At 44.2% G+C, this 12898-nt stretch overlaps 2 protein-coding genes across 2 annotated transcripts; one reads left to right on the top strand and one right to left on the bottom strand.

Moving 5' to 3' along the window:
* Positions 1 to 2363: 2363 nt before the first annotated feature.
* LOC135058283 (trypsin-like) lies at positions 2364 to 4867 on the top strand. Its single transcript, XM_063963805.1, has 5 exons — positions 2364 to 2469; positions 2634 to 2787; positions 3727 to 3980; positions 4327 to 4463; positions 4626 to 4867. The coding sequence occupies exons 1-5, from the start codon at positions 2430 to 2432 to the stop codon at positions 4773 to 4775; spliced, it is 735 nt and encodes a 244-aa protein (XP_063819875.1). The 5' UTR covers positions 2364 to 2429; the 3' UTR covers positions 4776 to 4867.
* A 5287-nt stretch (positions 4868 to 10154) lies between these two features.
* LOC135058282 (trypsin-like) lies at positions 10155 to 12080 on the bottom strand. The gene is made up of 5 exons (XM_063963804.1): positions 12014 to 12080; positions 11754 to 11907; positions 10899 to 11152; positions 10467 to 10603; positions 10155 to 10304 (listed from the first exon to the last, which is right to left on the bottom strand). Exons 1-5 carry the CDS (start codon positions 12051 to 12053, stop codon positions 10155 to 10157), a joined length of 735 nt encoding a protein of 244 aa, XP_063819874.1. The 5' UTR covers positions 12054 to 12080.
* Positions 12081 to 12898: the final 818 nt, after the last annotated feature.

Below are 12898 nucleotides of genomic sequence, written 5' to 3'. Positions count from 1 at the left end.
AGCCGACTCTCCTGCCTACGGATTACTTCCTCCCACTCCTACCTCCAAGATTTTTCACGTGCTGCACCACTTCTCTTGAATTCTTTACCTCTGCCCCTCAGACTCTCCACCTCTCTACAAAACTTCAAACGGGCTCTCAAAACCCACTTCTTCACTAAACCCATCCAAATCTCTTCCTAACCCTCTGTTCCACGCTCTCTATGTACCCCATCTGTGTCACCCCTGTATCTCTACCCCTCCCCTTTAGAATGTAAGCTCTCAAGAGCAGGGTCCTCTTCCCTCACGCGCTTATCCTTTTTCTTACTTTAATAATCTTCAACTGCACCAAATCCAGCAGTCTTCTGCCACCTGATAATTATTTCAGGGTCATCTGCTGATGTAGCTATATTTATTTACTGTGTACTTGTCCTATACTGTCATCAACTGTAAGTTGCTGTTTTCCTGTTTTGATTATTTGTTTATGTACTCTGTAACTGGGCGCCGCGGAACCCTTGTGGCGCCATATAAATAAAGGATAATAATAATAAATAATAATAATAGTCGAAACTATAAATGTTTATTTGATTCATTTTTTAAATAGCAGTTCGCAGATCACTGCATGAATCACAGGGGTTATTATAGATGCACATGAAGAAAGCGCACTAGGATAGAGCCCAACAAATAGTCCAAACAATACATTTTTATTTTATTTTTTAAATAGCAGTGGACACAGCACAGAGCAGTGTAACAGCAAGCAGTACTGTACTGTGCCCTCTATACAATTACAAACTAGCTATCTCCCGCACAGGGGAGGGCGTCTTCTTCCAAAGGCAGGTATATATCATATATATATACCTGCCTTTGGAAGAAGACGCCCTGCTGGCGTTGAAACGCGTTAGGATACAGGTGCTTATTGTTGCTAACTTCACTTGGAGCCTCATCCAGCTTTATTCTGTGCGGGAGATTTTCATTATTATTGCTACTACGGTATACCACTGATCACGGACCAGCCGCCGCCCGAGTGTTCATCTACCTTCTATACACATTGGCAATTGCAGGGAGGCTCAATCGGAGCTGCCCGTGGGAGCACAGGTCAGCCGCCTGCTGTTGAGAGCCCATACATTGTGCCACGCAAGGTAACAGCCAACCGTCCGGATACTGCAGCCGCGTGTCAGCTATACACAGCCGCATTTCATCCAGTTCCAGTCCGGCGGTTACTTCAGGTACGGCTTTCCACTCGCCGTGCAGGAGCCAGCGGCTGACCACAGCAACATCGCTTCGGGCTCTCCCCCTTGTCACAGCGGCCAGTGGTTTACCAATTATGCTTTTGCTCACAGCATCAACTACATGTGTTTCTATTTATGGTTATAAAAGTCCGGTCTACTACAGGATTATTGGATCAAGTTTACAGTTATCTATGATCAGGACTGTTCGGTATTCATGTGGACCAAGTGAGTTTATGTATGTCAACACAGACTTTTTCTTTTTTCTTTTAACAGATAATAATCATTTCTGTTGGTAATATTCTATTTAAAGTGATATCCCTGGGGTCATAAGCTCTGGAATGGTACTAATTTGTACTTCTGTTATAAAATTAGCAGTAGGTTCACAGTTATAGAGATGTCATTCTAAAGTGTGTATTGTACTCCCGGGAGAATTGTTGTTATCATAATACATTTTATGCATTAAAATAAATGCTTTTTTATTTGATTGTCTAGCGCAACTTGGTAATTTTTTCTATATACGTATGACTTGGGTGAATGCAACCAACATTGACGTTAAAGTCACCGGTAGGTGTATCACAGAGGGAGGATGCAGAAAAAAAAAGAGTTTAATAAAACTGTAGTCTACAGATGGGTCCACGGTTATCTAGTTTTCTGCGCCTAGGCATAACATGACTTATTAGCATAAACCCTTCATCGATTGTTCTCATATGCAATACAATGCAGAGAACAATGCAGCAGGGGATTAAATCTTACAGCAGGGATTAAGTCCGACTGGCCAGTCTCAGTCAATCTTATTAAAGGTCAAGACAAATGTGGACCCATCTGTATCACCAGTCAGGAAGTCCACACATGACCACTGTGAGTTTAGCCTGTAGCCCAAAACTCTGAACTAATCTGTTATGATGTATTCCGCAAGTTACTGGAAGCTCTATGGTCTTTTACAATATGCAGAAAAGGGCAAAGTGTCAAAAAAGTTACCAAATCTAAAGATTTCATACATGTGCAAAGAACCCAAGATACCAATAATCCAGAGCAAATGTCATTTAATTTTCCATGGCTTTAAATAGAATTGAAGGTCGCTGATGAAGGAACATACTATTGATAGCTACAGATCTCTATACACATTAACAGAATACATGTACATGTGCAGGTGGTGCGTTTCCAGTAAAGTATATAAAGGCCAATGTAACTTGCAGGAAATCAGTCCCTGAAAACTCCTGCAACATGAAGCTTTTCCTGATCTGTGTGCTCCTCGGAGCTGCTGGTGAGTACCCAAGATTGTTACATTGATAAATTATTCTTCTGTATTATAATTCTGTTCTACTACTTTCTGGGGTATTTTATATTCTATTGTTTGCAGGTGTAGACAGCTTTACGTGTTATACTGTGTAATGGTACCGTGGTGCTAGTCAGTGTCATCTATTACAGCTGCCTTTGAGGATGATGATAAGATCGTCGGAGGTTTCACCTGCACCAAGAACTCTGTTCCCTACGCTGTGTCCCTGAACTCTGGATACCACTTCTGTGGTGGCACCCTGATCACCAGCCTGTGGGTGGTGTCTGCTGCTCACTGCTACAAGGCGTAAGTACAGCTATTCAGCAGATGGACAATAGTATCCATGGCTGTGTGAGAGTGTGGTTGGTTGGTTGGTTGGTTGGTTGGTTAAGTGGTTGGTTGGTTGATTGGTTAAGTGGATGGTTGGTTGGTTGGTTGGTTGGTTAAGTGGTTGGTTGATTGGTTAAGTGGATGGTTGGTTGGTTGGTTGGTTGGTTGGTTGGTTGCATGGTTAAGTGGATGGCTGGTTGGTTGGTTGGTTGGTTGGTTGGTTGGTTGATTGGCTAAAGTGGATGGTTGGTTGGTTGGTTGGTTGGTTGGTTGGTTGGTTGGTTGGTTGGTTGGTTGGTTGGTTGGTTGGTTGGTTGATTGGTTGGTTGGTTGGTTGGTTGGTTGGATGGTTGGTTGGTTGGTTGGTTGGTTGGTTAGGTGGATGGATGGTTGGTTGGTTGGTTGGTTGGTTGAATTTGGTCTACTGGTTGGGTGGTTGGGTGTTTGAGTTACTGCACAGGTTCTCAAACTCGATCCTCAGGACCCCACACAGTGCATGTTTTGCAGGTCTCCTCACAGAATCACAAGTGAAATAATTAGTTCCACCTATGGACCTTTTAAAATGTGTCAGTGAGTAATTAATAACCATGTGCACCTGCTGGGTTATCTGCAAAACATGCACTGAGTGGGGTCCTGAGGACCGAGTTTGAGAACCTGTGAGTTACTGTATCCAGCACTATCAAGCTGAATAGATTTTTACCTCAATAGTCAAATACATTTGGCTTCACTGCACTGGTGTGGAAGGTAGAACTGCCTGAGGTTTATCAGTAAGAGAAATATTGTCAAAATACATAGAGCCAACATGAACTGCAAAGTTTCTATAACAGAATCTATGATTTAGATTTATGCTAAATTTTTAAAACAGACTGTGAACCAGCTTTTGTGTCTCATTGTCCTGTATTTCCGTAAATCCAGGAGTGTCCAGGTCAGACTGGGAGAACATAACATCGCTACAAGTGAGGGTACCGAGCAGTTCATCAACTCCGCCAAGGTCATCAGACATGGCAGCTACAACTCCAGAACCCTGGACAACGACATCTGGTTGATCAAGCTGGCCTCCCCCGCCACCCTCAACTCCTATGTCAAGACTGCGTCTCTGCCCTCTGGCTGCGCAGGCGCCGGCACCAGCTGTCTGATCTCCGGCTGGGGAAACACACTCAGCAGCGGCAGTAAGTTACAGATCACTAACTAAAGTCCGTTACATGCCCTGGACCTTGGTGGAGAGATACAGCTGGAGTCCAGGAGTTATGTGCAATGTTAGTAAGCTATTACACATGGGAATCCTTAGTGAATAATACTGTTTTTTTTTCCCTTTGAAAAATCATTTTAATACTAATAGAAATTCTCATTTAATAGACTGCAACAAAACACACAAATATACTGTATACAGAGGCATTCTCAACACAGATAATGCAATTTCTCATAAACAAACTGCTGGATGGATAATGCCATACTGCAGAAATATATGGTATAAAATGGGAGAATATAACTTAAATCTAATGTTTATTTCTGCAGCCAACATGCCAAACCTCCTCCAGTGCCTGAACGCCCCCATCCTGACCGCCGCTCAGTGCAGCAACGCCTACCCAGGAGAGATCACCAATAACATGATCTGTGTTGGTTACCTGGAAGGTGGCAAGGATTCCTGCCAGGTAATGTCACTGCTTTATCACTATAGTACTGAGACCATGGTATCACTATAATATGTATGTGATGTATACAAGCTGTATGATCGCACAGTAGACAGCATAGTAACTCTCAGGCACCCATCCTGATGTGGTATGACCATCTAACAATCTCCCTCCTCTGCTCAGGGTGACTCTGGTGGACCCGTGGTCTGTAACGGACAGCTCCAGGGTGTTGTCTCCTGGGGATACGGCTGTGCCCAGAGGAACTATCCCGGTGTCTACACCAAGGTCTGCAACTACAACTCCTGGATCTCCAGCACCATGGCCTCCAACTAAGCTCCATCAAGAAATATCTACAGAGCTCTTTCCATCTGTCACATCTCTGTCACCAGTAATTTACATAACTTAAACTAAATCTCTGATCACCAAGGGACTGAATAAATCTATTTCTTGAATTAACAAAAATGTGTTTTTATTGTTTTTAACATCTTACATAAAGAGGGGAATAAGCTTACTACATGTTTTAGGTGTTCATTCTGGAGTTGGGTGTTTGGTAAGCAGCTGTAACGCTTGCACCCCAGTTAGTCTGGACTGTACTATTACTTTTACAAACAATTACCGTACTGTATGTGTCCCTGAGATCAATAGAGAACTGCTATAAAATCTACAGTCTACGTTCTCCAGCAAGCAGTACCCCAATTACTCTTAAGCTACAGATGGGGAACTTTCATTCTAACCAAATTAGTGTTAATGATTGATCCAATACAACAACAAAATGGCCATGGCCCTAAGATAGATAGATAGATAGATAGATAGATAGATAGATAGATAGATAGATAGATAGATAGATAGATACATTAAGTAATCTGGATAAAAATAATCATTGTCTGTAATATACTGTAGGCACTACTATCTGCATGCCTACGGGGGTCTGTAAGCACCTAGAGAAAACCATTATAAGAGTAGGAAAGCACTTATTACAGTAGCATAGGCTTTTACTAAATAAAAGGAGTTGGCTATAAAAACTCTTCTGCTTATCTCCTGAATTACCTTGAATTGCCTTCAATTGGTGATCCAGGACCTATTCAAATTACAGTATTTATGGTCAATGTAATAGGAAAAACCAGCGTTGGTGGCTGTCAGTCATAAACTATGTGGACAAACAGAAACAAATCCTGTCCCTCACCACATAGCTGACCCTAAGGATGACATATGTTATGTCCTGCTTCATTCCACCTTATATTGTATTGTCATGGCACCATAATCATGTAGGGAAGCCACGCCCCCCTCCCGGAGACCGACTGCACTATGCAGCAGCATATGGTTATTGCCTTTATATGCCTGTATATGTCTATGGGTTCCAACAACCAATGATCACATTGCAATGCAATCCTGGGCACTAATATCGCACCCAGATTACATTGCATGATGCAATCACATCAGGTAGGGTGTCCGGGCCTTTGTGTGATCATCCTGACCACCATGCACTGGGATCATTTCTGGTGGAGGGTTCCTGGGGAACTCTGCTGGAACTACAGCCTGCAGTGTAGCCCATAGGCATTCCCAATATTGATACATCTGGTAGAAATGGTATGCTCTTCCACAGCCAGTGACCTGTTCAGTTCCTTTCCTGAACCCTCTAACACCTTCTCTTCATTTGATCCCACAAATCAAGGTGAAGTATCTGCACTCTTCTCATCTGCCTACTCTTCTACCTCTCCCCTTGACTCTATACCATCACAAATGAGTAGATCTCTGTCAGCTGTGCTCATCCCAACCTTAACTAACCTTTGTAATCTCTCTGTGTCCACTGGTATCTTTCCTTCTCTATACAAGCATGCCGTGATTACTCCTATTCTGAAAAAGCTAAATTCTGACCCTAACTCTGTCTCAAACTACCGTCCCATCTCTCAGCTCCCATGCCCCTATCCCATCCCATCTCTAAGCTCCCATGTCTCTCTCCCCCGTCCCATCTCTCAGCTCACATGCCCCTCTCCCATCCCATCTCTCAGCTCCCATGTCTCTCTCCCCAGTCCCATCTCTCAGCTTCCATGTCTCTCTCCCATGTCCCATCTCTCAGCTCCCATGTCTCTCTCTCCCATCCCATCTCTCAGCTCCCATGCCCCTCTCCCGTTCCATCTCTCAGCTCCCATGTCTCTCTCTCCCGTCCCATCTCTCAGCTCCCATGTCTCTCTCCCCCGTCCCATCTCTCAGCTTCCATGCCCCTCTCCCGTCCCATCTCTCAGCTCCCATGTCTCTCTCCCCCTTCCCATCTCTTAGCTCCCACGCCTCTCTCCTGTCCCATCTCTCAGATCCCATGTCTCTCTCCCCCGTCCCATCTCTCAGCTCCCATGTCTCTCTCCCGTCCCTTCTCTCAGCTCCCGTGTCTCTCTCCTGTCCCATCTCTCAGATCCCATGTCTCTCTCCCCCGTCCCATCTCTCAGCTCCCATGTCTCTCTCCCGTCCCTTCTCTCAGCTCCCGTGTCTCTCTCCTGTCCCATCTCTCAGATCCCATGTCTCTCTCCCCCGTCCCATCTCTCAGCTCCCATGTCTCTCTCCCTTGTCCCATCTCTCAGCTCCCATGTCTCTCTCCCACGTCCCATCTCTCAGCTCCCATGGCTCTCTCCCCCGTCCCATCTCTCAGCTCCCATGTCTCTCTTCCGCATCCCATCTCTCAGCTCCCATGTCTCTCTCCCGTCCCATCTCTCAGCTCCCATGTCTCTCTCCCGTCCCATCTCTCAGCTCCCATGTCTCTCTCCCGTCCCATCTCTCAGATCCCATGTCTCTCTCCCCCGTCCCATCTCTCAGCTCCGATGTCTCTCTCCCCTGTCCCATCTCTCAGCTCCCATGTCTCTCTCCCACGTCCCATCTCTCAGCTCCCATGTCTCTCTCCCCCATCCCATCTCTCAGCTCCCATGTCTCTCTACCGCGTCCTATCTCTCAGTTCCCATGGCTCTCTCCCCCATCCCATCTCTCAGCTCCCATGTCTCTCTACCGCGTCCCATCTCTCAGCTCCCATGTCTCTCTACCGCGTCCCATCTCTCAGCTCCCATGCCTCTCTCCTGTCCCATCTCTCAGCTCCCATGCCCCTCCAAGCTACTTGAGAGACTTGAATACACTTGCTTCTGGAGCCATCCTTCATTTCTGCTTGCTGAAAGGGGGGAGGCGCCGGTCAGTATACTGGGCGACCTTGCCCAGCGATGGGCGCCCCCCAGCATGCAACCAAAAGGATAGCAAATTCTGGTAATTAACAGCATCTGCCATCCTTACTGAATTAGCCCCAAAGTCATTACAGCAGGGGAGCAAGGGGCTAATTAAGGTTGGATCGCAGTGTGCGATCCAACCGGAATTTTTGCTGAAAAGATGCAGGCGCGTGTGCAGCTCCCATCCTACCCATCCATCTGCATTTCTCTGGGGGGGGGGGGGGGGGGGGGCGTAGAAAATGCGATAGCCTCTGCCTGTTGATCAGGCAGAGGTGGTCGGGGGGCGGGAACTGCTCCATTTCCAGGGAGGAGATGGAGCATTGCGGGGGTGGGTCGACGACAATGATGGGCGGTGCAGCACAAAAAGGGGCGTGTCGGGGGCGTGATCACAGCAGCTGCATGATGTCACACACAGCCGCCGCAATAGGTAAGATGGTGCCGGGACTCCTGTGGGCGCAGCCAAGCTGCGCCGGCAGGAGCCATCCTTAATTTCTGATAACAAGCAGAAATTGCGATGCAATCGCAATTTCTGGTTGTTGAAGGGGGTTGAGGCCCCGGTCAGCATGCAACCAAAAGGATAGCAAATTCTGCTAATTAGCAGAATTTGCTAACCTTTCTTAATTAGCCCCTAAGTCTGACTGCACTGGCTCAGTTAATCCTATTAATGGGATAGATGAGCATATATAAAGTTACAGGTACCTTTTTTCTAAAAACTGCACAATTATCAGACAATATTCTTGTCCTTTCTTAGCTGCTACCCCAAAAATGGGCCCTTGCCAGTCTGGGCCTAAAAGGTTTAAATAGACAGATGGTTAAGCATTCTATTTCTATCTCATATGGAACTGAGTCTTCACTGATTATCTTCATATAAGTGAGGTACTGTAAGTACAGTATATAAGAGACTGGAGGGGGGGAGGTTCAGGGGAAATTTGCGGAAACATTATTTCACAGAAAGGGTAGTGGACAAGTAGAATAGCCTCCCATCAGAGGTGGTAGAGGCTAAGACAGTAGAGCAATTTAAACATGCATGGGATAGACATAAGGATATCCTTACAAAGAAATAAGGATCAAATAAGGTTAGAGATAAAAATAATATAAAAAAAAAAAAGGGGCAGACTAGATGGGCCAAGTGGTTCTTATCTGCCGACAAATTCTATGTTTCTATGTTTCTATGTAAGATGAGTGTGAAAAATCTGTTTTTGAGTACACCCAAAAATTTCTTTGTACTTATGAATACGATTAAAACAATTTAATATCAATAAAAATACATTAAAACAATTCACAAAAACTGTACACACAGCTTTTTCTTATGGTTATAAATAATAGACTTAAATGACAATTGCTGAACAAATTAGTTTTAACGGCAATAATAAAGTTTTCACCCTGTGTGTTCCATCTGTAGCGACTTCTTCAGGGGTGTTGAATTAGAGTTAGATGTTCTTTTGGGTAATTTCCAAATTGTTCTGAGCTTCAGGTTACACGAGGGGATGGGGCAGTTATTCACATTGCGGGCAGCACGGAGGGGCTAGGTGGAGCCTTGGCCCGGGGGGAGGCATATGTTGTTGATTAGTGGACAGGAGGAAAGTTTTTATTCTATCAACACTGGCTGACTGCTCTGCAGGGGATCATGTGGGCCTATTTTCAGTGGAGGGCCTGGAGCTGCAGCTCCATCCGCACCATTGTTAATCTGGCCATGAATACATATATATGTATATATCATACATATAGGTAACACTATAGCCTCCATCGCAGTACACTGTGTCACATGCGGAGCTGGATATTATAAGAAACCACTGTTAGGCAAGATGTAAGACACTGAGATGTGTTGGATCAGTTTGCGGTACGATGCATGATTTCACTTGTACCGCATATGCTCTTCTTTTCCTTACTATTCTATGTAATTCTTTCTAGGTATTTATACCCACTCATACAGTAGCTTACTATACACAGTAGTATATACCACTTTTTATTTTATTTTTTTATTTTTGAATGAGCATTATCAGTGATGTTCTGATTGTGCATTTTATTTTTTTAATGCACATCTTGGTTGGTGGAAAATATACTAAATACCCCAGAGCAATCACAATAAAGTCATGGCTGAATTTTGGTGGGTGTAACCAATTAATAACATGCACACTGTTGTATTATTATTATACTGTATATTGTTTTATAGACCTAGACGGAATTCCTGATAAAATATTGTCACTGAAATAATTACAATACTTGCTAAACATGTCTGCTGAATTAACGTCCATTTTCCAGTTACCTGAGCCTATCACAGAGAGCTTAGATACATAATGACTGCACTAAGTTCTGCTCACTCTGTAGGCAAAAATAAACCATGAAAATCAAATGTCCATCAATAAATAAATTTATTCTTAACATACAGTCGGTTTTAGTTTAAAAGACAGAGTTAAAAATAGAGAAATACGAAGCAGGAGCTTAGTTGCTGGCCATGGTGCTGGAGATCCAGGAGTTTAGTTGCTGGCCATGGTTCTGGAGATCCAGGAGTTTAGTTGGAGGCCATGGTGCTGGAGATCCAGGAGTTGTAGTTACAGACCTTGGTGTAGACACCGGGATAGTTCCTCTGGGCACAGCCGTATCCCCAGGAGACAACACCCTGGAGCTGTCCATTACAGACCACAGGTCCACCAGAGTCACCCTGAGCAGAGGAGAGAGATTGTTAGATGGTCATACCACATCAGTATGGGTGCCGGACAGTTACTATGCTGTCTACTGTGCGATCATACAGCTTGTATACATCACATACATATTATAGTGATACCATGGTCTCAGTACTATAGTGATACAGCAGTGACATTACCTGGCAGGAATCCTTGCCACCTTCCAGGTAACCAACACAGATCATGTTATTGGTGATCTCTCCTGGGTAGGCGTTGCTGCACTGAGCGGAGGTCAGGATCGGGGCGTTCAGGCACTGGAGGAGGTTTGGCATGTTGGCTGCAGAAATAAACATTAGATTTAAGTTATATTCTCCCATTTTAGACTATATATTGCTGTAATATGTTCCTATCCATCCAGCATTTTGAGCACCAAAATATAGCACTCATATCCATTTTGTTGCATGAGGGAATGTGTAATCTTTGTCAGAAATGTTACAAAATATAATATATTTGCGTCATTTTCTACATTTTGCACAATAACTTTTCTATTAGTTTGTTAACATTGTCAAGATCTCCAGATGAAGGTCTGACAAGTTCCAATGCAGGTAATGGACTTTGGTTCTGAAACTTACTGCCACTGCTGAGTGTGTTTCCCCAGCCGGAGATCAGACAGCTGGTGCCGGCGGCTGCGCAGCCAGAGGGCAGAGATGCAGTCTTGACATAGGAGTTGAGGGTGGCGGGGGAGGCCAGCTTGATCAACCAGATGTCGTTGTCCAGGGTTCTGGAGTTGTAGCTGCCATGTCTGATGACCTTGGCGGAGTTGATGAACTGCTCGGTACCCTCACTTGTAGCGATGTTATGCTCTCCCAGTCTGACCTGGACGCTCCTGGATGAACAGAAATACAGGACAATGAGCAATTGTATGAAATCTGTGACTTATGCAACGTAAAAAAAACACTGTAGACACTCGGCATGTGACTGATGGGAGGTGTGATGGCCTGAAAGATGAATATAGGGTATTCCCATACACAGCCCACAGATGGCTAATAGACTTATAGGGTGGATAGGAAACGTTTGAAAATCAAACCAAAATACATGGGCCATTTTTTAGCAAATTTTCATGCTGTGATCATTATTGTTCATGTCCATACACTAATCACACAGTTGTTTCATTGGCTGATCTGAACAATTATCATTCAGGGAATGGCCAGTTTTAATGATGCTAAAACAGCCAACCAACTGGCATCCTACCGAAAGAGCAGCCAACCAAACAATTAGCAAGACAATCAATTATCTAACCAACCAAACAACCAACCAACTGACCAACCAACCAACCAACCAACAATCCACCCAACCAACCAACCAAACAACCAACTACCCACCCAACCAACCAAACAACCAACTAACCACCCAACCAACCAACCAACCAACCAACCAACCAGTAAACCATGAATACTATTGTCCATCTGCTAAATGGTTGTACTTACGCCTTGTAGCAGTGAGCAGCAGAAACCACCCACAGGCTGGTGATCAAGGTGCCACCACAGAAGTGGTATCCAGAGTTCAGGGACACAGCGTAGGGAACAGAGTTCTTGGTACAGGTGAAACCTCCGACGATCTTATCATCATCCTCAAAGGCAGCTGTAAGAGATGACACTGACTAGCACTGCGGCACTATCACACAGTATAACACATAAAGCCGCCTACCACTAGCAGCACAGGGTATCTGTAAGATAACGAGACTCACCGGCGGCTCCGAGGAGCACACAGATCAGAAGCAGTTTCATGGTGGAGAGATGTCCAGTGAGTAGTTTGCTGGACACAACGTCCGTATTTATATGTTTTACCTCCTCATGTGTAGGTTGCACAATTGTGTCCATATGGAAAAAACCCTGTTAATGTGTATAGAATATGCACTGCTATCATTGTGTGTTACATAAATACTGACCTTGACTGCTATGATTAGTTTTGGAAAGTTAAACACATTTCTATATTTTCTCCTTATCTGTATCAGTTAATGGTCTTCCTGTCATTATAATGTATATGTGGCTAAAAAGTTTTCAGTTTTCAAAGAAATTATTTTGTAAAAAAAAAAGCAATATATCTTCTGGATAAATGTTATAAGACAACTTTTGCAATTATTAAATGCACCAACTGCTGATAATGCTATGGCTCTTCCCAGCTATATATACACATATACATATATATTCTTAATAACTATCAAGAATAATTTCTTACCACCAACAGCAAGGTCACTAATGCCATAGCATAGCCACCATACCAGTGCAAAACCAACCCCTAAAAATACCTTCTAAAAACAGAAAATATCCCTCAACAGTAAGATGTATGACATCAGCCCTATGAAGATGATCATCTTTAAATTGGATCAGCCTATGCTCCACCGCAATCCTGTTCAGGGATATTAAGCAGCGAGAAACAGACACATGAACCTTCCTCCTACCTTCATCCATCACTGTGTAAGGTTTCTCAGAATGCTGCACCTAGTGGGGCACAATAGCAGAACAAGTAAATCTGCAGAAGGATCAAGATCGGGACAGTACTTCAAAATCCCTCATACTAACCCAACACGAATCCAGTGACGTTTGCCTGCACATATCATTGCCACCCAGGT

Source organism: Pseudophryne corroboree, chromosome 3, assembly GCF_028390025.1.
Source record: "Pseudophryne corroboree isolate aPseCor3 chromosome 3, aPseCor3.hap2, whole genome shotgun sequence".
NCBI classification, from domain to species: domain Eukaryota; kingdom Metazoa; phylum Chordata; class Amphibia; order Anura; family Myobatrachidae; genus Pseudophryne; species Pseudophryne corroboree.
The sequence above is the reverse complement of the archived record's forward strand: the minus strand, read 5'-3'. Positions and strand labels throughout refer to the sequence as shown.

Excerpts from the sequence above, each read along its gene's own strand:
- LOC135058283 (XM_063963805.1), top strand. The coding sequence starts at position 2,430 with ATGAAGCTTTTCCTGATCTGTGTGCTCCTCGGAGCTGCTG. Across the intron at positions 2,788-3,726 it reads GCTGCTCACTGCTACAAGGC|GAGTGTCCAGGTCAGACTGG; the intron begins GTAAGTACAGCT and ends CCGTAAATCCAG. Across the intron at positions 3,981-4,326 it reads AAACACACTCAGCAGCGGCA|CCAACATGCCAAACCTCCTC; the intron begins GTAAGTTACAGA and ends TTATTTCTGCAG.
- LOC135058282 (XM_063963804.1), bottom strand. The coding sequence starts at position 12,053 with ATGAAACTGCTTCTGATCTGTGTGCTCCTCGGAGCCGCCG. Across the intron at positions 11,908-12,013 it reads TGTGCTCCTCGGAGCCGCCG|CTGCCTTTGAGGATGATGAT; the intron begins GTGAGTCTCGTT and ends CATCTCTTACAG. Across the intron at positions 10,305-10,466 it reads GTGGCAAGGATTCCTGCCAG|GGTGACTCTGGTGGACCTGT; the intron begins GTAATGTCACTG and ends TCCTCTGCTCAG.